The sequence below is a fragment of the Arctopsyche grandis genome, chromosome 1, assembly GCF_051622035.1.
Source record: "Arctopsyche grandis isolate Sample6627 chromosome 1, ASM5162203v2, whole genome shotgun sequence".
NCBI lineage: Eukaryota > Metazoa > Arthropoda > Insecta > Trichoptera > Hydropsychidae > Arctopsyche > Arctopsyche grandis.
In genome coordinates, this window is record NC_135355.1 from 11988433 (window position 1) to 12012650 (window position 24218).

General features: G+C 34.5%; 2 protein-coding genes across 2 annotated transcripts; both read right to left on the reverse strand.

Annotated features, from left to right (window-relative positions):
• Positions 1-1663: 1663 nt before the first annotated feature.
• LOC143921357 (proteasome subunit alpha type-6-like) lies at positions 1664-11944 on the reverse strand. Its single transcript, XM_077444643.1, has 5 exons — positions 10406-11944; positions 3668-3844; positions 3423-3578; positions 3076-3349; positions 1664-1792 (listed from the first exon to the last, which is right to left on the reverse strand). The coding sequence occupies exons 1-5, from the start codon at positions 10479-10481 to the stop codon at positions 1735-1737; spliced, it is 741 nt and encodes a 246-aa protein (XP_077300769.1). The 5' UTR covers positions 10482-11944; the 3' UTR covers positions 1664-1734.
• Positions 11945-13401: 1457 nt separating this feature from the next.
• LOC143912817 (uncharacterized) lies at positions 13402-23126 on the reverse strand. The gene is made up of 4 exons (XM_077432238.1): positions 22778-23126; positions 14073-14576; positions 13861-13999; positions 13402-13773 (listed from the first exon to the last, which is right to left on the reverse strand). Exons 1-4 carry the CDS (start codon positions 22982-22984, stop codon positions 13469-13471), a joined length of 1155 nt encoding a protein of 384 aa, XP_077288364.1. The 5' UTR covers positions 22985-23126; the 3' UTR covers positions 13402-13468.
• Between the last annotated feature and the right edge of the window lie 1092 nt (positions 23127-24218).

Here is a 24218-nt window from a genome sequence, read left to right on the forward strand (position 1 = left end):
CATACATCCAACAGACCTCTTTCGATCTTTTAGTTGGGAGAGTTTTATGACATGGGTATTAAAATTTCTAAAGCACTGTGTCTACATATGAAGCAATCATTTCATATGTCAATCCACTTTGGGACACCTTTCATGAATTGTATCACTCAGCGATATGCAAATTTGAATGCAGATAAATGCAAATTTGGCTCTCGTATGCGTTTGTTAAAAGGTCTCGCTATGATCGGCAACGCAAAATTGTTCTACGTGAGTCATAGCAGCGTAAAAATTGTACTGTTCAAATTTTAAATATCAATTACTTCAAAAACTGGACTGCGCCAAATTTAATTGAATTCTGAAAAATACTTTTTTTGGATGATTCACTGTGTGGAAATTTAAACAGTATGGCTCACTAAATAGTTCAGAGGATGTTTTGTAAAGAAATGATATATTTTTGGTACATATGTAAATACGTATAGTTATTGCTAGAGGTAGGATAGCCAAGGTGCCGCTCATTGTTCCATTGTTGTAAATCCTTTGTAAAACAGGTTCGGCAAACCTTTAACAATGCATTTACAACATTTGAACAATACGCGGCACTATCAAAATTATTAGATTGAACTAGATGAAATCCAAAATTGTATGTATTTTGTTATCAAAAGATGCAATTTTATCCTTTGTATTAAAAATTGTAATACTTTTTCCTTGTAATGATAAGTTAACTTCATTGCATTTGGTAAAAATATCTGCTAGATATGTATGCAAGTTTTATCAACCATGAAGGATTAGTTAAAACGTCAAAAAAAATTTGCCTGAACTATTTTGCTTTGCTAAATTATTTAATATGAAGTAGATCTTTAAATGAGTTGCAGTGTATAAAACCTTTTCAAATTGTCGCAGAACACCTATTCAGGTTCAGCGGAACACTGGTGTTCCGCAGAACATAGTTTGGGAAACCCTGCATTAGCTGATAAATCAGTAAAGTAGTAAATAATTATTTATATTTAGGTCAAATAATTGACATGTCCGGTAGTAAAGAAGAAGAAATAAAGAGACGTATGAAATTAGGATTGAGTGCATTTGGAAGAATGAATGCGGTCTTTAAATCAAAAATGCCACTTTACCTGAATAAAAAAAAATATTCGATCAATGTGTTTTTCCAGTGATGACGTATGGATGTGAGACATTGGACGTCAAGTTGCTAAACAAAGTCCAATGCACTCAAAGAAGTGTGGAACGTTGTATGCATGGCAGAACGAGGAAAGACAGGAAACGGAATATGTGGGTGAGGAGTATGAGACTGGTTGTGGATATAGTGAAGAGATTGAAATGGCAATGGATGGGCCACGTGGCTAGAAGAATGGACGAAAGATAGACAAAATAAATGCTAAAATGGTAAAAGGAAGACCACAGGGAAGATGAGTAGACGAAATTAGGAAAACTTATAGAATGAGATGGATGAGAGTTGCGCAAAACAGAGACGAGTGGAAGCTTGTTGGTGAGGCCTTCATCCAGCAGTGGATGGGGAATGGCTGTAAATAATGATGACATATGTATAGTTTTTTTAAAGGGAAAAAAATGTTTCCAATCAAATTAGTTTGCTAATATATGTATATTCAAAAGATGTAAATCTTTAGCTTAAATTTTAATAAACATAACTACAGGGATAATAAAATAGAGTTAATTGTATTAAAGTATTTATTGAATTAAAAAAAGAAATTAAAATAATGTAAGCAAAGCATGTAAAAAATAAACTTAATCCTTTTCAGATATTGCTATCAAGTGTTTTTCTACTTCTGCTTCAGGCAACACCCTATAAATAAAAAGAGTGATTAATAAAATACATTAAACATTTCTATATGTAAGTATTGTAATCAGTGGCTTAATTAACGCCCCCATATATCGGCAACAAGCAAATTACTTTTTGCTAGTCATGCCAATTTTAACTTAATATGTACTTAATAATAATAGATGAAGTTTTGTGATCACGAGAAAATTCGAACTCGAGATTTTGACTGATTAGAACTCGGGATCGATCACTGATCACGTTTTTATGATCTAGAAAAAATATCTGTGTATTTTGGAGATTTTTTAAACACCGTAAGTTCTATCGAACTGAAACTTGGTATCGGTTACTAAAATGCTTATCGATGTAATTTTTTTTCAAATTTTTAAGTTGACTGGAAATGCTACCCCTGCCTATACATATGTAGGTGACCTATTTTTTTTTTAAGTTTTGAATTCAATTATCTTCCAAACAAAAGCTAGCTGAATCAGACTAAAAATTTAAAAATATTTTTACCATAACCGGAAGTAGTACTTTTACTCTAGTGAATCGAGGTTTTTATGTTTTTTTCAGAAACTTTTTGGTTTATTGAATTGAAATTTCATATCTAGAAGTTTAAACTTAATAACAAGTTATATTTAAAATTAAGTGAGCACCCGTCAACCGAAAGTGACAGTTTACTCCTGTTGGATTTTATTCCACTATTTTTTTCGACCCCTGAAACATGTGCGTTCTTCACGAGAAAATTGAAGTATAATGACTGTATTAATGTGATGAAAATAATAAAAAAATACTAAATTTAATAAACCGGAAGTAGAATTTTTTCCTCAAGTCAAAAATGTTGTGACCACACGATTTTTTCCACACCCCTGAACGTATCAAGCTGAAAATTTATATTTGTATTCTTTATGTACTAACTTAGAGTTGATAAGGGTTTGATCAGAATTCGCAAACCAGAAGAAGTGATATTTTTTAAACAATATTCATTATTTTATTTTGACTTTTTAAATTATTTTTATTTTATTGATATTTAATATGTATGTTTAGTGATCTTAAGAAATAATTTTTTTTTAACAAAATCTACCAACCGGAAGTACATATGTACATAGAACTTTTATCTTGTGAAAGTTTCCCTACATTTGCGCTCAATTTGTATCGAAAATTCTCTCATAGTAGGTACGTGTGAATGTTTATGCATGTTTAATTATCGAATTTTGTTTTGTAACCATCTTATGTTCCTCGAATAAGTCTTGGGTTGGTCACATCCGAATTATGTTATCAAATATAATATGTAGTTTCATTTCATATACCTAAACTTAGGATCACTCTTAGTGACCACACCAACTTCAATTTCAGAAGCTTTGAAATCGACGAAAAGAACGGTCGAAAGGCACGATATCGCTAGTTGGATTGCTTCATCGCCAGAATAGTCCTGCTTCTTTTTGAGTTTCTTTTCTAAATAACTATTAGCTTCAGTTTGCTTGACGCCAACTGAGATAGCACGACAAGCGCAAAAATATCCAGCCGGATCGGTTTTAAAAATGCACGGTCCCTTGTCCTCGTCATATGCAATAAGAAGCATGCCTGGAAAAAAATAGGACATTTCATACTTGTACTGCTTCGCTCGTAGCGATAAGTTAGATCGAGTGATACTTACAACAACCAAGCGGTCTCATTTCAGCATTTTGTGTGTAGACCTGAGATATATCGGCTACACGACGACACAACATATCGACAGATATGTCAACGCCAAATTTATGATAGTGATTAGCTGCCTCGTAACGAGCTCTCTCCACTTGGCACAAACTGTCAGCTAGAATTTAAATTTTCAATGAATTATCTAAATCACTTTGTAGTCTTCAAGTTATATGAAATTTTTTTTTAATTATATCAATAAATCACCGTTCATTCCAGTCATTACACATCCGATGTCTTCCGTCAAATGAAAAATGTGTGATACAGAAGCCGGGTCTATCAACTTGTCAGGAACCTTCTTTTGAGTTGCACAAACGGCTATGTCAGTGCCTTTAAGTGCGACAGATGTAAGTCCACCTTGATTGATAGCCTTGAAAGCATATTCTGAAGCAGAAAAAAATAAAGAACAGTAAATAATTTTAAATTTTTTAGAAATACATACAATTTGCAGTTTCGTCAATTATAATAATATGCCGGATAAAGTCAGAAACCTAAAAGATTATTTCAATAGCACCCATCTACAAATTACAATAACATAAGGAAATCATCATCATCAACATCTTCTCCAACACGCTTCTGTTCGTCTCTGTTTTTTGCAATTCCCATCCATCTCACCCCACACACTTTTCTAAGTTCGTCCTCATCTTCCTTTCACACCTTTACACTCTCTCAGGTACCATTCCAGCACTTGATTTGTCCACATTGTCCATTCTTCCACCAAATTGTTTAAATTGAAAACGCTAATTTAACATATTCTTTGTATGACGGTCCTCGAGCGGCTACCCACCTCATTACAATTTATTTATATATGCAGCTTTCTGTATATATACAGCTTTCTGTATTTATACAGCTATCGCGAAACCCGTCTGGTGCAGCTACACTACCGTCCATATGTTTAAGACCAAACCTATAACTCGATTTCTAATGTCCATTAAAATAATTTAGCGTAAAATAGTTCAAAGAAATGGGTATCATTTGTTTCCCTACACCCTTGGATTTAATTTGAGCAAAAAAAAGCAGGGATTATCCCATTGGTTTGTTGTTTTTTTTATATAAGGGTTCAAAATGGGCTCAAAGACACCGCGTGACGAATCGACACATGTTGCAATTCGACAACTCTACTATACGCAGTTTATGTTACGAACTTTTTTTGTTATTTTATCCTGCTGATATGACATCGAAACAGTTCAAAATAATAAACCCTAAATGAATTTGGTTCAGTTTAATCTGACCAGTCAGACTTTGAAGTCGTATTAGCGAAAAATTTATAATACATAAAGAGGACAAAAATTTTTGAAGAAATATGGGAAAAAATAAAAATCTCACCATGGAAACTCGAGGAGCCATTATTGCTCTTTACAAACAGCAAAAAACCCAACGATATATCGCCGAAAATCTGAATATTTCGAAGACTGCAGTACAACAGACGATAAAAAAATTCCAAAATTCTAACAACATTATGGATTTATCAAAATCAGGACGTCCCAGAATCACAACACAAGCATTGGATCAACAAATTATATTATTGAGCAAGCGAAATAGAAGGATAACGGCACCAAAAATCGCCTCTGACATAGAAAAGACAGCCTTCAAAAAAGTATCGGTCACCACGGTTAAACGTCGGCTGATGGAAGTGAAGCTGGGAGGGCGCATAGCAGTAAGAAAACCATTATTAAGAAGAAATAATAAAGCGAAAAGACTAGCTTGGGCTCTTCAGCATCGTAATTGGTCAATTGAAGATTGGTCAAAAGTGATTTGGTCCGATGAATCGAAGTTTGAATTGTTCGGTTCGAAAAGACGAGTTTACGTCCGGCGCACTCCCCAAGAAAAAATGATGCCAGACTGTGTGCTGCCAACAATCAAGCATGGTGGTGGATCCATAATGATATGGGGATGTTTCTCAAGAGCTGGAGTTGGGAATTTAATCAAAATTGATGGAATTTTAAAAAAAGAAGGGTATTTGAAAATTTTAAAAGAACAAGTTTTGCCGTGCGGCCGGAACTTATGTGGGCATGATTTTATATTCCAACAAGATAATGACCCAAAACATAAATCAAAGCTATGCATGGACTTCTTACAACAAGAAGAAAAAAATAATTTAAAAATCATGAACTGGCCTCCTCAATCCCCCGATTTAAACCCAATAGAACTTTTGTGGGACGAATTGGACAGACGAACCAGAATCCATCGCTCAACATCCATAAATAAGTTTTGGAATCATCTACAGGAAAGTTGGAAGTCCATACCTCACATCACACTTCAAAATTTAATAAATAGAATGCCGAGACTATGTGCAGCAGTGATTAAAAGTAAGGGTGGGTTTTTTGACGAAAGTTCAGTTTGACGTTTTTATTTTTTTATAATTTTATGTTTATTAATTGTTGTAATATCTTTATTTATTTTAATAAATGCGTATTTTTTGAACATAACTGAGTTTATATTTTTTAAATTGGTCCAAAATTGTGTAAAATATGCTCCAAAAACACTTTGGTCTTAAACATATGGACGGTAGTGTATATCATCATCATCATCATTTAAGCTAAAGATTTACATCTTTTGAATATACATATATTAGCAAACTAATTTGATTGGAAACATTTTTTTCCCTTTAAAAAAACTATACATATGTCATCATTATTTACAGCCATTCCCCATCCACTGCTGGATGAAGGCCTCTCCAACACGCTTCCACTCGTCTCTGTTTTGCGCAACACTCATCCATCTCATTCCGCACATTTTCCTAATTTCGTTCACCCATCTTCCTTGCGGTCTTCCTTTTACTCTTTTGCCTTCTCTCGGGTACCATTCAAGCACTTCTTTTGTCCACCTTTCGTCCATCCTCCTAGCTACGTGACCCGCCCATTGCCATTTCAATCTCTTCACTCTATCCACTATGTCCACTACCCTTGTCATATTTCTCACCCACGTGTTCCGCTTTCTGTCTTTCCTCGTTATGCCAAGCATACAGCGTTCCATACTTCTTTGAGTGCATTGGATTTTATTTAGCATCTTGGCGTTCAGTGTCCAAGTTTCACATCCATACGTCATCACTGGCAAAACGCATTGATCAAAGATCCTTTTCTTCAGGCAGAGTGGCATTTTTGATTTAAAAACAGCATTCATCCGTCCAAATGCACTCCATCCTAATTTCATACGTCTCTTTATCTCTTCAGTTTTACTACCAGACATGTCAATTATTTGACCTAAATATAAATAATTATTTACTACTTCTACTGGTTTATCATCTAAGGGGATGCTATCAGGCATGCAATAACTATTGAACATTAGTTTAGTCTTATCTACGTTAATTTTTAATCCTACTTTTCTACTTTCCCTGTCCAGCTGTGTTAGTCTGATAAGTAGGTCAGCTGAATCACGAGCTACTAAAACTATATCGTCTGCGAACCGAAGGTGACTCAAAAAGCGACCATTGATGCTTACTCCGGCTGTATCCCAATCCAAGTTCCTGAAAACTCCCTCAAGCACCGCATTGAATAACTTGGGCGAGATTGTATCTCCTTGTCTTACTCCTTTTCCTATGCTAAATCTATCTGTACCTGAAAAAATTTTAACCGAAGCTGTGGCATTCTTATATATTGCAGCTAACAGTCCCACATAGGGTTCCGGCACTCCCTGTGTTTGTAGAGCGTTAAGTACTGCATTATGACTAACTGTATCGAAGGCTTTCTCATAATCGACGAAACCTAGGCACAATGGCCGTTGATATTCGTTGGCGCGCTCGATTAGTTCGCCAACTACTTGGAGGTGGTCCATTGTGCTGAAATTTTCCCTAAACCCTGCCTGCTCTATAGGTTGGTTCTCGTCGAGGATATTCTTCAGCCTTTCTGTAATAACCTTCGTGAAGAGCTTGTAGACCGCTGAAAGTAAACTAATGGGTCCGTAGTTCTTGATATCGCTTTTGTCGCCTTTTTTGTGTATTAAAATGATAGTTGCGTTATTCCATCCTTCTGGTATAGCTTGGTTCTGGATGCATTTGCTGAAAAGCCTAGCTAAGATATTAATTAGGGGGGGGCCGCCACATTTTAGTAAGTCAATGGGAATATTATCTTCCCCTGGGGTTTTACCGTTCTTTGCAGTTTTTAGCGCGGCCTCTACTTCGCTAGGCAATACTGCAGGAACCCTTTGGCCGTGTGTCGATTCCGGAGCGGGAAATTGACCGTTGTTGTTCTCGTAAAGTTTTGCATAGAACGTATAAACTCTGTCTATGATCTCTTCTCTATTCCTAATTATTACTCCGCTCTCTGATCTGATTGCGATCATTTGGTTTTTGCCTAAGAAAAGATCTTGTTTGCACTTTTTCAGGCTACGGTTATTCTTAATGGTATTTTCTATTAGCTTGCTGTTAAAATCCCTGACATCCCTGACTATTCTCTTCTTAATTTCCTTATTTACTAGATTGTATTCTTGCTTATTATTATCCCTATCTAACTTCCTTTTATGCTTAATTAGATTTTTGGTTTCCTCTGAAATTTTACTTAGCTTAATCTGTTTCCTGAGTCCAACTAATTTCTTACCTGTTGAGGCTAGAACCGAATTAATTACAGTGTTCAATTCCTCGATGTCTGCTTCTGGGTTTAATTTCCCGTATCGATTTCCAAGTTCGAGTTCGAATTCCTTTTTCCTAGACCTTAGTTGAGCGAAATCTGGAGAGTTACTGCATCCTTTTATTAATTTCCTACGTTCGCAATTTATATTAATGGCCATCTTGGCACGGACTAATCTGTGATCGCTACCTATATCTACTTTACTTAAAACACTAACGTCTTTAACGGAGTGCAGGGCATTTGTTAGGATGAAATCGATTTCGTTTCTGTCTCCTTTAGGACTCTCCCAAGTCCACTTATTGTTGGCGTTTTTCCTGAAAAATGAATTAGTGATAAAGAGCCTGTTGTGTTCTGCGAATTCTATGAGGCGATCGCCTCTGTCGTTTCTTTGGCCGGTACCAAAATTGCCTACTGCTCTTTCTGTGTTTGCCTTTTGTCCTATTTTTGCGTTAAAGTCGCCCATGATTATTTTAAAGTGGTGGCGGCTATTATCGTATGCGCCCTGTAGTTTTTCGTAGAAGTCTTCTATTTCCTCGTCTGGGTGGCTAGATGTGGGGGCGTACACTTGGAAGATTTGACAAGTGTACCTGCTCGAGATTCTTAATACTACATAGCATATACGTTCCGATATGTCGTTTATTTCTATAATATTTCTTTCTATTCTCTTATTGATAAGAAACCCTACTCCTCCTATTCTACCATTTGGTAGCCCTCTCCAGTAGAGACAGTTACCACTTTTTAGGATTATTTGGTTTTCCTGTTTTCGTCTTACTTCGCTAAGTCCTACTAAATCCCATTTGATACTTTCTAATTCATTCACTAATGCAAGCACACTTCCTTCACTCGATAACGTTCTTACATTGTACGTGGCTAAATACAGGTTTCTATTAGCTAAGCTATCATCCATCGTCACTCTTACCTTGTTGGAGGTTTGGATATTATTTTTCTCGCATTTATCCAAGATGTGTTGAGAAAAAGGCGGTACTTGAGAGAGATTTCCATTCAAGGAGTGAGTTCTTACCGCCATAGACTCTTCTCTGTGGTCAGCTTTGACAGATAGTCATCCTAGGTATCACTTGGATCACTTATGAATTATTACATGCCATTTAACAGGGTTACTTTGTAAGTGAAAGTAGTTAGTTATGATAATAATAGATTAGCAATTGTTATACTACTTTTTTACGGATCTTTATCGTGAGACGCCTCTTTGGAGACAACGGATTTATATATGTGTGAGTGCGGTTTGCAATTTAATATTTTAATAATAAATTTAGTAAAGAATATAAAATTACACGAATTACTTTGATATAATTTAAATATGAAAAAGTTGGGAAACACTGTTTCTGCTTGTTATTAAATAAAGTTCGTTAAAAATTTTGCTGGAAGCAATTATGTGGAAGATTTATTGCTTCTGTGGGACAAACTATTGACTGACGGGAAAGGACCTTATTTTTTGTATTCAGGTAGGGAGATATTACGAATATACCCCGGCCGTATTGGCTTTGCACAGATTTTAGACACAAACAAAAAAAAACTAATATGACAAAATTTTACGAATTCACTGATATAAATACGCTTTACGACCGATCTGCTGATTATTTTTACACTTAAATTATACTAGGATGCAATTAGTAAAATAAGTGAGTGGATGGTTAAGTTTTTAGATTTAATTTCGTGCAATAGCCGGGTTTAAGCGAGTAGTAGCGGGGAGAACGCAGAGCACGTCTTCCCCGCATGACACGATAGACCGAACTCCGGTAGTGTATATATAGCATCAAATATGAGCCATAATTGGATTTTGTTCGAATTCCTCAGAAACCAGTGTATGTACCTAAAGGTAAGAAGGTTAACTGATTCAGTCAGACGGAGTCGCAATTCAGAAACAAAGTGTGAACTTGCTTCTCTTTTGGCGTTTCTCTCTCGTAAGTCATAACAATAAACAAACATTAATAATTAATAAAAAATATTTTTTAGGTGACACCACCACGCACCAGGTGACATTGGCAACGCCGCTGCCATCTAAAATTAAAATTTTGGAATATATATATATATATATATATATATATATATATATATATATATATATATATATATATATATATATATATATGACATTTATACACTAATAAATATTTGAAGAATAACGTAATGTTTATATTCAGACGAGTATAATCAACAAGAATGTTAATTGTATCCGAGTGAATTGACGCTATGATAAGTTTAGAGGTTATGCGAGAGTGATTGGGCAAAGTTGAATTGAACCATATAAAGGCGTATATAAATAATAGAAACAGGTGGATGCGAGATGATATCGGTATCGGTATCGGTATCGGTATCGGTATCGGTGTCGGTGTCGGTGTCGGTATTCTGGATAACTCACCAACTTGATAGAGTCGGCCCTCGGGTGAGAAGATGGTGATGTGGCGATCGAAGCCAGCACTGCTGCCGCGAGCCATTTCAGCGAGAGAGTATTTGACTTTTGGTTCTGGTTCTGCTTCTGCTTCTGCTTCTGCTTCTGCTTCTACTTCTACTTCTACTTCTCCTTTGATCCAAAGTGAGAGACGTGACGCCCGCGACCGCGTCTGACACCGGTTTTCACCGTGTCATTCGACGCAACTCACTCCTAACACCACACATATTGTCCATATCACCACACACTCATCTCAAATGTGAATAAAATAAGTTCAACATTTATGATATTTGATTTTCAATTTCACAACAGAACATTTCGAATGCAATGGTTGGTCACCCTAAAATAAATTAGGGTTTTTTTAACAGATGTTATTCGAAGCAAGAACATCATTGAGTACTATCCCCATTAAGGTCTTTTCACACATAACAGCACTACACGTTTTCAGCACTGCACGACTCCGTTTCAAATATGTCATTTTATTACATTTCTATTCATATCTACCTACACGTCGCGGTCACGTCACACTTACAGCTCTTTGGCTGAGTGCAAGGCAAAATCGGCTTACTTATACATTACAGGCCATGACGATACGGCGCAATATTGCTTACGTCGATAATATTGTTGAGTTCTTACAATATGAATATATACACGTGCATTCGTAGCTAGGCGTCAAAATACAAGTCAGCAAAAATGTTTCGGCGTTTATCGAACGAAAAATTATGTATAATCGCGTTGTTGTTGGAAGAAGAAGCCCAAGAAGGCAATAAAAAGCACGGAGGCGTTTTGATGTGCATTTTATTAAATTTATTTGAATCGAAAAAAATATAATATTCAACCAATTGAATTGTTCCCAACCAAAAATACTTACATACAAACTTACAAAGTCACCCAACCGTTGAACTTCCTCTGGTAATTGGATTATTCGTCCCATTGCGGTGGTCACAAAGACAATTTTTGCCATGAAAATCGTAAATACACAATATTTGGCATTCAAGTTCTCGTTAGTATGATGGACTTTTCGGCTGCTAGATGTTCCGTTATAGAGATTTTAGTGACTTGGTGACGAGTCCTTTGTGACCAGTAATCACCGAAAGTAAGCGCCAAAACCATGTCGAAAGATTGAACAGCTGTCAACTGTCACTATCGATAATTGGTCCAAAACAGCAAAGCGGCAGACTCATGGCACGTAGTTCGAGTGTATATCTCCACGATGGCCAAAAAGACGGATACGATACGTTGACGGATGTCGCTGTAAGATATGAACAGGAAATGTCGGGTACTGCTGTAAGCCTGGCGTGGCGTAAACGTGACGGTTAAAATGAACATACCCATACAAAATGTACCAAAGAATACTTTTCGTACGGCCGGATACCTGCTGAAGTAGGTTCGTGCCGACTAGGTATGAACAGACCTTTATTCGGAGGAATGTCTTTATGTTTACATAGCATAAATATAAACATAACTAGCCTAATCTCACATATTGTTTCAAAAGTTGAATTAACTTGTGTAAGTACTTTTTAATTAAATTATAATTCAGATTCCGGAGGCCAAAGATTTTTGATTGCGTCCAAAAGTGACTCAAATACGTTGTGATCCTGATCAGCTGTCTACAAATGAATACGAAATGTTCCTCAATGTGGTTTATTACGCCATCATATTCACTCTGAATATGGACAACAGGTGTGGATCAACCAAGTTGTACATAGCAATGATTAACTTTCAATGTTCAGATTCAATTTTTTCCAATTCAAAAGTACACATTAGTTTTTCCACAATACTTATGCTCAACCACTTTATGTCTTCGATATTTTTATATTCATTACAACGACAAAGAAAAAAGCAAGAAAGGCAGAGTGGATTATGAATAGTTAAATTGAGAAAAAATCTGGGTTACCGATGTATACATACACACAGGGCCGCCGAGAGGAATCCCGGGCCCTGAAAAAATAATTCCATATTCTATGACTAATCAAAAAAAATCTTATAAATTTATTTTTAATATGTGAAAAATCTATCAGAACTATTAGAAATATACCAAAAGTGTTAATTGTTATTTTTTGAAATAATCGAATAAGAAAGTATGATATAACAGGTAGGATTTCACATGGACACAAAGAATGCACGGACCAAAAAATAATAAACATTTAGCATTAAAGAAATAGATGTATTTTTATGTAGAATAATATAAAATATCAATGTCGATCAGTCGAACGTCCCATCACAGGGCCCCTCAGGCAGTCCAGGCCCTGGAACTTTAGCACTAACCTCCCCCCCCCCCTTCTCGACGGCCCTGCATACACATACATATATTCGTATGTATGTAGAACACAGCAGTTGAAGAATAACAAGACTGAAGATGATGAATTTCAGCAAATTTAAATCTTACATTTCATTAGGGATTTATGTAATTTCGAAAATAAAACAAAAGTTTAGAAATTTTACAAAAAAATATTTCATTTAGTATAAAAAATATCACAAACACAATATAAATGTATTATATTATATAATTAACAATATATTACATAAATTTGATTCATCAAAATGAAAGTTATCATTCAATGACATTAATTTCATGAAAATTCAATTTTGTATTTGTAAAAACTATTAAATAAGAAATAATATAAATGTAATAAAAACAACAATATAATACGCAAATGTCAATTTTAGCAAGTACATACTGTATTGTACTTGCTGTCAATCCAATTGTTTACTTTATATTTATATAAAAACGGGATCGTTTTTAAAAGTTTGTATACGAGTATTAAAATATGATATAAAATTGGTTTTGAGATATCAATAAATAAATCCACCTGGCTAATTTGTGATAAGATCAAAATAATAAATGCAAATTTCACAAAAATGATGTTTTTTAAAGTTTTAAACTTTAAAAATTTATAAATACTTAATATATGGAATAAATATTAATACTGTTATATAATATTTATAATGAAATGTATATTTATATATATAAGGGCACTTTTATTTTAATTTATGTCACATATTGAAAGTAAATTTTGACTTAAATACAAATCATTCGAATGGCAACCAATGAGTTTTTGAAACACCCGGGGAATCTGTCAAGCTTTTCCAAATATCAGCATGGGGCGTTTTCTCGCCAACCACGACTTTTCCTAGAATTTCTTTCACGCCAACAGAATTCTTACATCCAATACTTATATATACGGTCACGTTGGACAAGTTCCTGGAATCGAAACGTAGTCGCGCACAAGATGTCTTAACATCCCATCTAGCCGAGATGGTTGGGAAAAATCTGTCACTCTTCCAATGTGATTCATGTTCGCGGTCTGATATAGCTGCCTTGATGTATAAGGGTTCTAAAAATATATACAATCGAATTGAATATCAGGTACACGATTAATTTAATATACACACATATCATACTTAGCTAGAGTGAAAATTACCTTTATGTATTTCATGTTCTTGCATTGTTTGAACAGTACAACGCATTTTGTTGACGTTAACTTGTATAGTATCTTTGCAGCCATCTTCACTATTGGTATATAATAATGTAATTTCAACTTGTCCCTTCTTATTCTCTCGCTAAAACGATATAAAATATGTTTGTATTTGTTGTAATAATAATCATGCTTTTTATAACAGTAAAAAAAATTACAAGGCCATTAGCTGGTGCCAATCCACTGCCCATTTGCTCCACAGGTCTCCATATATCAGGAGTACCCATAAAATTGTTTTTTAGATTATTTTGAAACAATTTCAAGTCGAAAGTCCATGTAGCTACACCGACCGTTCTCCGTTTGTCCGGAGAACTGGAACTGCCTTGTGAACTTTTAGACGACCCTTTAAAAGAAGAGGACATGAGACGTTCAAATTTGGCCAGAGTTGAAGTGGATTCAGCATTTTCAGTCTTTTCGGTTGAATTAGTTTCATTTTTTCCATTTCTCTTCTTTTTATCATCTTTTGCAGGAGCGGCAATTTCTAATACTGCATATACAGTCAAGGAAACAAAGTACCCGTTGAATTGCGACAAATCGGTTGATTCGTTGGATTTCTTGGACTTCTTGTTATCGATTTGAAATGTGAAGTCCTCGTTCCATACAGGCCACGATGTGTCCTGCATTTGCGATTCGAATTTGGCATCTCCGGGGAAAAGTTTTACCTGAAATTGACAACAGCATAATTTGAGTAAATCGAACGCAGTATGCATTGAGTTCGACACACATAAAAGTACAATGTTAATTGCTGCCAACTCAATAATCAGATTTGCCAAAAAATTTCTTTAATGTTTCACATACATATGTATGTATGTTTATAAATTCACATAAGCATTTTGTTTAGTTTCCAGTTGAATTTTAATTGGAATTTCAGTACTATTACCTTAACACAGATCAGGATTGGTGCAGTGAATACGAATAACCCACATGTGCTGGTAGATACTTAATTATTGACTCCATATAAAGGCTAGCCATAGGAATGCATCACGCGTACGCTAAATTGAGCAACATTACGGTTGATTTCACTATTATCAATTCACATAGCTAATAGGTAGTTGGCTCTGAGCCACTCCTAACTGCGAGGCACGTCGAAACTTAAACGTTCTGAATCACCTCGATAAGCCCTGGATAGGAACGTTCGCAATTACAGAAAATCTTTTTGAAAAGTTAAATACACAAACAACTTAAAAAAACATGCCATAAATACAACTCATTCTAAATGTACGCTCTTTCAAGACCAGCTAACACAACATATTCATTGTAAAGAGCATCTAAAATGAAATTGTGATTTTTGTGCAAGCAAAAAATAGTTCTTTCTAGAAATGTTAAAAGAAGTACACGATCAATAGACGGTGATTAAATTATGAAAAGTATTGGATTGTTTCAATTAAACTCATGTCAAAGGTGATATAGAGGTTGACAATTGTGGTCAATTGATGACCTCATCGAGCAGTTGTGGAACTACAGCGCAAGTGACAGACGAAGGATGGCCACCTATGTGTATGGGATATGAAGGCCGACAGGTTTTTATACACAGATCGGTCTATAAATGTGTTCTGAACGAAAACACAGACACCTTAAATACAAATAATTTGTTAATTTCAACAATTTTAATTTAAAACAGCTATTTATACAATATGTATTAAGTTCAATTTGCTATAATTTAGGAGCATGAATTCATAATAATATTTTTAAGTAATAAAATCACAAAGGAATCGAAATTTAATTCAACTATGTACGACTTAATTTAATTATATACATATGAGTGTATCCAGCGGTGACGGCTCCAAGAAATTTGCAAGGTGGGGGCCATTTTTAATTTTTAATACACAAATTTTTTTTCGTTACATTATTATGCCTGCAAAAACCTAGTTTTTGCAGGCATAATAACGTAACTTTATCTCGGAAATCGACTTTATACAGTAAAAGCGGAAATTCGCAGTGTAGACGAAAGATCATGGATCAGATGCATTGATTATGCACATGATAACATTTTATACTTGAAGGGCAGAGTGGTCTGCTCGTACCCCCAATTCAATAATGTTACTTTTTGGACCAAAAAGGCGCGTTTGAATTGCGTTTTTAAATGCCGAATGCGAATTTGAGCTATTATTTATATGTATAATATTATGTAGTCCTCTAGGGTGGTGGCCATTGACCTCGTGTCAAGTGTGTTAAGGAAAAGGTTTTGGAACTTAGAACTCGTTAGAATTATAATACATTTCAACATATTTGATACAGAATCGAGCATAACCAAATGGTGGTAATTTATTTTGGGGAATATATGTATATTAGATAGTATTCACTAAGTACACTGAACTTTAATTTGGCTACTTTACCATTAAATTAGATACTATTCACTTGGTAAACTTTAACTTTATTTCGAATACTTATATATACTATTCATTATACCAAGACTTTGGTAGTTTTAGTAGAAAAATATAAATGTTGAAAAAATATAGACAAATAAAAACAAGCCTGGTATAAGAAGATATCATAAAAAAATAATTTTAGTAGAAAAATACAATTTAGTAAACAAATCCAACCTAAAACACAACTGTGTGTAACAAATACTGTATTTTATGGAGAAGTGAGCTTAGATTTATCCACTATTAGTAGTATTAAATTTATCCACTATTAGTAGGCCACTAACCATGAAAAATTTTCAAAAATAAAATGATTTGCTCATTGAATTTAAGATGTTCTCGACCATTGCTTTAGAGAGTCATTGTGAAATTTGCACATTTAAGGAGTAAGTGGTTTCAAATGTTTTTTAAAATCTGAAATTTTATCATTGAATATTTTATGAGCATTCACCCATTGTTGATCATCGTTACAATGTGACGTGGCCTTCAAGCACATTATAATACAAGTTTCCACGTCTAGTGTTTGATAATAAATCGTGCTTTGAATATAGAGGTCGCGTGTTACGATAGTGATAAAAAATACATAAATTGTTAAATCTTAAATTATTTACGTTTTCATATTGAGGATAACATATGTATACATATATATCTATGTATGTAGATAATTAATGTATGTACACGTAGTAATATACGATTATTAATATTATATTTTGTTCAAGATCTTTAAAGAGATATTCTATAGAGACGATGAAGCATGCAGATTATTGCATTGTGCATGCTTCTTGAAAAATTCCAACAAGTAAAATGCACGTGATGATAAACACCGTTTCAGAATGAAATTATAATACACAATTATGCATGCGTTCACGTGTTGAATATAATTGGTTGCAGAGTGAGATCTTTTCAATTATTCATCTGGCATCAAATTAGTCATAAATTTCGTTTTAATCAAAGTAATTGTTTAATTAACTAACAAATAACAGTGATTTGTGAATAACATTTCATACTGTTTTAACATTATACATACATATGTATATGCATTTTACTAAACACAACCCATACATGGAAAATTATCACGACACTATCTTATCAATGTGATAGCACGAACGAAACAATTCATTAATTAATTTGGAAATATGTATTAAACAAAACTAAAATTAGCTTTAAGTCTAACGTGTTTGAAATATCAAAATTAGAAAAAAGGTTGACATATTATTTTTTATTTTTTTTTTATTTTATTTTAAAAAATCAATACCACAGAGACTTGACAGGTTGCCCCAAAGCGTCAATGTGATTTTAATACAAATAATAAAAATCATAAAAATTACAAAAAAAACATCATAAAAAAAATAATAAAAATCATAAATAAAAAAAAACATAAGAAAATAATAAAAATCATAAATAAAAAAAAAACATCATAAAAAAATAATAAAAATCAAGTAAAAAATATGTACACAAAATAAAAACAAAGAAATAAGATTGAAAAATTTATATCGTGCTATTTAGGATGTGTTCCACCAACTCAACATAACTGGCATCGAATAGGTCCAAGTAATGTGCCAGTAAGTTAAGGAGTCGAACAGCTCTCGAGAGGGGGGAGTTCATGAGCACGTTTGATTTAGCCCTAATTGGCAAAAATATATCATTATGTACATACAGTTGCGAACGGGATTGGTGCATCTGCCCTAAAATCGCCAGATTAACAGAATGGCAGCTTTAAACGTAATTCTCGTTTTCTCGAATGATAGATTGCACATCAGATGACGAGTAACCTTTCGATGTGCTCGGAACTTATCGAATCTTGCCTTATTAAACTCGCCTGAAAGATCCAACTCAATTTTAATAATTACCATTTTAATAATTGCATCTGTGCACATCGAAAGGTTACCCATCATCTGATGTGCAATCTATCATTCGAGAAGATGAGAATTGCATTTAAAGCAGCCGTCCGTTAATCTGTCGTTCAATTTGTCTGGCGATTTTAGAGCGGATGCACCGCATCCGTTGCGAGCACAAACCGGAACGCTTGTGATTTTATGACTTTTGGGCAATAAAAGCATTATCCCTTTATGTATAGGATTTTTAATGATTGCATCTTTGAAATATAATTTTTTTTCTAATAATTAAGTTCAGTTTCATGCGTGATCAAAATTTCGTCTTGGTCAATTATATCGTCTTATTTAATTTCTACACAAATTGGATGTTCCATATCTATTGTATCAAGAATATTGGAAAAGAAGAAGGAATCTGGATTTTTTCTCGTAATAATAAAAAAAATGTTTTTTAAAAACTAGCCTCTTCTACATATATTTTGTTTATAAAATTAGGATAATATATAAAAAATAAATGTACCTATATAAAAAAACCTAATTGAGAAATCACCAATTCTCTCCGTAAACTTTGATCATGAGTAAGGCAAAGTACTCAATCTGCCATAGCGGGAGGGGGGGGGGGGGGGGGGGGGCGAAAAGGGAAAAAACAATCAGAACCGTGTGGACAAATGCGACAGTGTGGACGATAGACGTCACCGTGAATGAAGATGCAGTATTTTCAAACGTGTCTATTACGATTATTTTTCACCATCGTAATGGCGGACGTTATTTCCACTTATATTGATGACCAAACCGAGCAAAATGGCAAAGTTTGAAAACGATTGGATAAGAACCCAAACTTCGTCAAACGACAAAATCGATTCCGAACTAAGAAGAGGTTAGTAATTGGTATTAATAAAAAGGGGACCAGACTGAAAAGATACCTATCCGAGAGACAATATTCCCTGAAAACTCGATTATCTCCATAGCAGCGATTTAAAACTGATGTATGGATAAGAACCAATATTGTTGATGAATTTTCAATCAATATCAATGACATGATTGAACAGCGAGAAAACCATTTCTGGCACAAACAATGATGAAAACTCGATTGAAATCGACGAAAGAACAGATTGGGAACTAGTGCTTCCAATCCCGGAAGATTACTTCAGCACTGAGATTGCGGTGCTAGGAATTTCCAATCCCGGGATCCCGGTGCTAGCACCGGGAAATCAAATGTGTAACAAAAAAAAAGGGAAAAAATGTTCAATTGCATTTTGCGAACTCTCCCGATGTTTCACGCAAAAAATACTCCTCATATTGGCGTTCTTGTTTTGAGAGTGTGGCTACATTCTTTAAATTTTAGGTTCGCATCCATTTCTAGATTTCAAGATTAAATAAAAGACATCCTTTAATCTACATAATTAAATAAAGTAAAAAACATCACTTTGATTCATTGATTCGTTTTTTACAAATAGTTTGTACCGCCTAGTAATTATTCATCGAAACAAAATAGTGTGGATCAGAACCCAAATATTGTCACGACGAAAGAATCGAAAGCAAGCTGAAAAGAGGCTAGTAAAAAAGAGAACACCTATAATGGGAGGTACCATTTCCGGTCAACTTGAAAATTTGAAAAAAATTTCGTCGTATCGATAATAAGTTCAGTAAACGAAGTTTCAGTTCGATAGGACGAACGGTGTTCAAAAAATTCCCAAAATACACTGACGTACAGAAACATATACAGACACTCATGCAGCACACGTGAAAACGTGATCAGTGATCGATTCTGAGCTCGAATCAGTCAAAATATGCTTCAAATATCATTGCAGTTGAGCACAAAATCTGCGACACAATTTGGCCGTTGATACCATTTCGTGGGAACGGCAAGCCGGCGCCAAAACGGGTCAGGGAAAACAAATAAACTATGACTGTCATTGCTCATCCCACCATTTTTCATTATATAATGTTGTTTTATATTTTTTCTTCATAATTTTTGTAAAAAGTCCCCCTTAATATTTTATTTATTAAAATTAAATTGATTTGTTTTATTGAAAGTTTGATCAATTGTTTTCCCAAGCTTATTTATGTAGTTTATGCTGATTGAATTCATATTATAATTTCTACGAAAGCCCCATTCATATTATATTGTGCTTTTCTACTTTTCGTTTGTCATTTTGTAAATAAATTTGTTTTATAGGTCTTCATAATAAAAGTCCCATTGTATTTTGTCTTTGTCGTTTTGCAAATAAATTCGTATTTATTGTACAATATGTGCCTTAAAATGGAAGAGCGTATTAATTTTAGTTCTCAAAAATGTGCCGCAGGGGAAATTTTTATCGAGGTAAACGCGTTTCATAGCAGTATGTACATCACCAACTCTCAATTTCTTACACGTTTCACAATAAAAACTCTACAGTAATTGTCCGGATATTGATAATTTCTGCAAAATTCGACACGCCTCTGTTAGCTCGTTGTTTAGATTAATCCGAAAAGATCACCGCTTTAATTGGGACGTTTACTCCTCACCAATTCTTCAATGATTTTTCAATAAATATTGGTCAAGTTTTGGAAATTTATTTAATGCTTCATGTTCTTTTTTTTTCATTTTGCTTTTCTGTGTTCCACTGTGTTTTTTTTTCAAACTATCCTTTTTGCATTGTTATAATTATTTTTATACTACAATTAATTTATGTATTTATTTACACTCAATTTTATTCGTATACTTAATTAATTTAAAATTTCTGATTAAAATAAGGCTCGTATTTTTCGGGTCAGAATTTATATTACATTGGTCAGAATTAATATTAAACGGTCAGAATACAACGGTCAGAATACTAAAACTGGAATAAATATTAAATGGTCAGAATTTATGATAATTGGTCAGAATTTATATTGAATGGTCAGAGTTTAAACTGGATTGGTCAATATTTGTATTAAATGGTCAGAATTATGTTGACAGATGGTCAGACTCATTTTTGTCAGTTGGCACTAGTATCATTACTAGTGAGTGCAACGTTGGAGATTAGTACAAGTGGTCAAGGCGACAACAGCCAAACATTCTGACCGAAATTTGATTTTTAGTCTGACCCAAAAATGATTTAAATTCTGACCGTTTAATTTGTTGCCTTAAAATAATAGAAAAGCAATTAAAAAATTATGTTTAAAAAAAACACTAGCAAATAACGTTATCGAATATTTCATTTAAAATGAAATAACTATCCGAAAATCTCAAAAGATATCAAATGCCAGAAAGTTTCTCTAGAGTTTCTCAAAGTAAACTTGAGATTCATATACACAAATGAAACTAAAATATTTTACTTACCATTATTTTTTTTAACATGGTATTTTTAGAACTGTACCATAATGGAAAACTAGTAAATGTCGTGAGAAGGAGTACAAAATCTTGAAAATTCGACACGTAAAAAAAAATGAAAATGAAATGAAAGTGTTTCGTATCAAATTTGGAGTATAAACTTGTAACTAGTGTTTCCTATTAGTCATATGAATAATTTTTAGAAACTTATATGTCTAGTATTTTTATTTAAAAACCTTTTCGGCCCCTAAATCGTAAAGGCCCGCATACACTGCATGCCCGTGCGGCATAGTAGTTACGCGCCTGGTGAGAATCAAATACATATAGGTTAAGTAAAAGCAATATGTCGAGTTTTAAATTATTATAAAAAAATTGAAACGGTTTGGTACAACGATTTCCCCATTAAAATTTTGCAAAATTTAATCGATTCTATAACTAACCGGATAAAAGCTGCTATAAAATCAAAAGGAGCTGCAACGAAATATTAAACTTAAAATCTGTAAATACATAGTATTATGTGATTAAGTAAATATAAAATGAAGACAAAAGTAATTTTTTTTAATCCCAAATTTCATTATACAATGTTTTTGGTCGAAAAACAGTCTCGCATTGAAAATGTCCCTAGCCCATTACTTTTGTCCTTCTCAGTGCTGGTTTTAGGGGGGGGGGGGCTGGGTCGGGCGGTGCCCGAGGGCGCCGCTCGATGCGTCAAAGGCGATTTAAATTTTAAAATTAGAGCGCCAAAAGCCATACAAAATTTTAGATTAGAGCGCCAAAGGCGAAATTTTTTTCTAAGGGTGTTTAGAAAAAATTGCCCGAGGGCGCCATTGGGTGTAAGGCCGGCACTGGTCCTTCTTCCAATTTTTGGTGTTAAAATAATGAAATACAGTATAATTTAACATTTTAATGTCTAATATTACGCAAAAATATATTTTTCTAGTGTTCCAGTTTATGTGTTCGCGACTGTATGTATTGTAAAATATATGATGTTTTTCTACGCATGATAAGATCTTCCCTACATATGTAAATTATTTCAAAAGCAGAGTTAAGTGATGATAATAAGATATATGTATAAGTCATAAACATAATTGAGAAAGTCAATAGTGTAATTCTGAATTGTAATGAGAATACTTTATCAAATGGAAATATATATGTTCATATATATGTACATACGCACATACATATATATATATATATATTATACATACATATATAACGTGCGTTGCGAAAATGTAATGTGCAAAGCAAAAAATCGATTGCAATTGAATGAAATTAACGACAGTAAAAGTAATAATATGTGCTCTTAAAGAAGCACATATTGTGAATTGTGAATAAATCGATCGAAAATATTGCAATGATGAATGATGTATGACCTTAACAACATATCCCTTGGCCCTCGTGAGACCAAACAGCGAAGGCAGATGTCTGGCCCCGATGAGAGTAATTCGCACCGAAGGGCCCGGAGGTCCCACACGAGTCGACACGCGCACACCCACTTCCGGTTCGAGGCTCCCGCTTCCGGCTAAACGGCCCCTCTTCTGATTCAAGATATTCTTCACCTTCAGCAGCGAGAACGCCATTATTATTCGGTTCACTTTTTGCAAGCTAATTTGGAATGGGTATCATTTTCAAATTGAACATGTTTTAATATTGTCAAATGTGACGTTTAATGTTTTTATTTACATAGCACAAACAGAAGTACAAAAAAAACCCACACACACACACACACACACACACACACAACCAAAACGTCCGGCGGGCCGAGCCCAACTGGCAAAAGAATTTCAACTAAAACTATCGAACTCGACTTGCTGTCGAGTGCCGTAACCGTAGCGCAACGCTTTCCAGCCAGCACCAGAGTTTATTTTGGTAATTTATCGTTTTAGCGACCTTTAAGATTTGACTGATTTAAGTTGGCAGCCCTGCATATCTGTATTACTCACACTCCAATCTCGTTCGTAGTTTGACGTTTAACCAGCTGCTAATCACATTTTGTAAAATTAATTAAGAACATGTGTAGCATATAGAAAAAGTTTGGAGTCGAAGATGGTTCAAGTGGATGAGAGAAGTTGAAGTAGAAGCGTGGTGTTGGATGAGATGTAAGTCAAGCGCGTTAACATTAAATGCCGAACGTCATTATTACAAATGTGCGCGCGAGTAAATGCTACACGCTTCAAATTGGTAAAATCTTGAAGAACGTTAAAACGATAAATTACCACGGTGACAAATGAGGGTGGGCCTTCAATTTGTTCGGAACTATTTCAAAAATGAAACTGTAGGGATACATTGTATCTGCAGTAGGGATTACAATTTAGCATCAAATTTCATTTAGTAGTTAAGAATAAATGTTCGTACGCCAGGCGTTCTCAAACGAGCAACTCCGTGACGTGTTTGTATTTACTCAGATAGAGGGCTGCGGTGCTGGGTTCCCCCACGGTGTCATCTGTCGTCGTCTCTGCTGATGGCTCTCTCTGTCTCCCTCTCTCTCCAGTACAGCGTGTGATGTGGGGAAAAGGATATGGCGGGAAGTTATATATCAATGAAAACAGGTCGTAAATCTGTTTATAATTATATTTAAACTTGAAATGTACAGAGAGCAAGCACGGGGAGGGGGGTTGAGTACAAACGAATACGTGCTGGTTTGTGGTTATGCAACAACCTCACCCAAACACGTGGCGACGTGGTCTCACTTCGACGAATAGAGACCAGGGTTCCTCACTTCACACCCGGCCGGATACTAGATCTCGTCTCCAAGTATCAGCATGATCACCAGAATCGAACTGATGATGACTCGGGAGTGAGGAAATGCGCTGC

Coding starts and splice junctions, on each gene's coding strand:
- LOC143921357 (XM_077444643.1), bottom strand. CDS start 10,481: ATGGCTCGCGGCAGCAGTGCTGGCTTCGATCGCCACATCACCATCTTC. Junction 3,845..10,405: donor GGGCCGACTCTATCAAGTTG/GTGAGTTATCCA, acceptor TTTCTGCTTCAG/AATATGCTTTCAAGGCTATC. Junction 3,350..3,422: donor AATGAGACCGCTTGGTTGTT/GTAAGTATCACT, acceptor ATTTTTTTCCAG/GCATGCTTCTTATTGCATAT.
- LOC143912817 (XM_077432238.1), bottom strand. CDS start 22,984: ATGGCGTTCTCGCTGCTGAAGGTGAAGAATATCTTGAATCAGAAGAGG. Junction 14,577..22,777: donor CCAAGGGATATGTTGTTAAG/GTCATACATCAT, acceptor TGTCAATTTCAG/GTAAAACTTTTCCCCGGAGA. Junction 13,774..13,860: donor AGAACATGAAATACATAAAG/GTAATTTTCACT, acceptor ATATATTTTTAG/AACCCTTATACATCAAGGCA.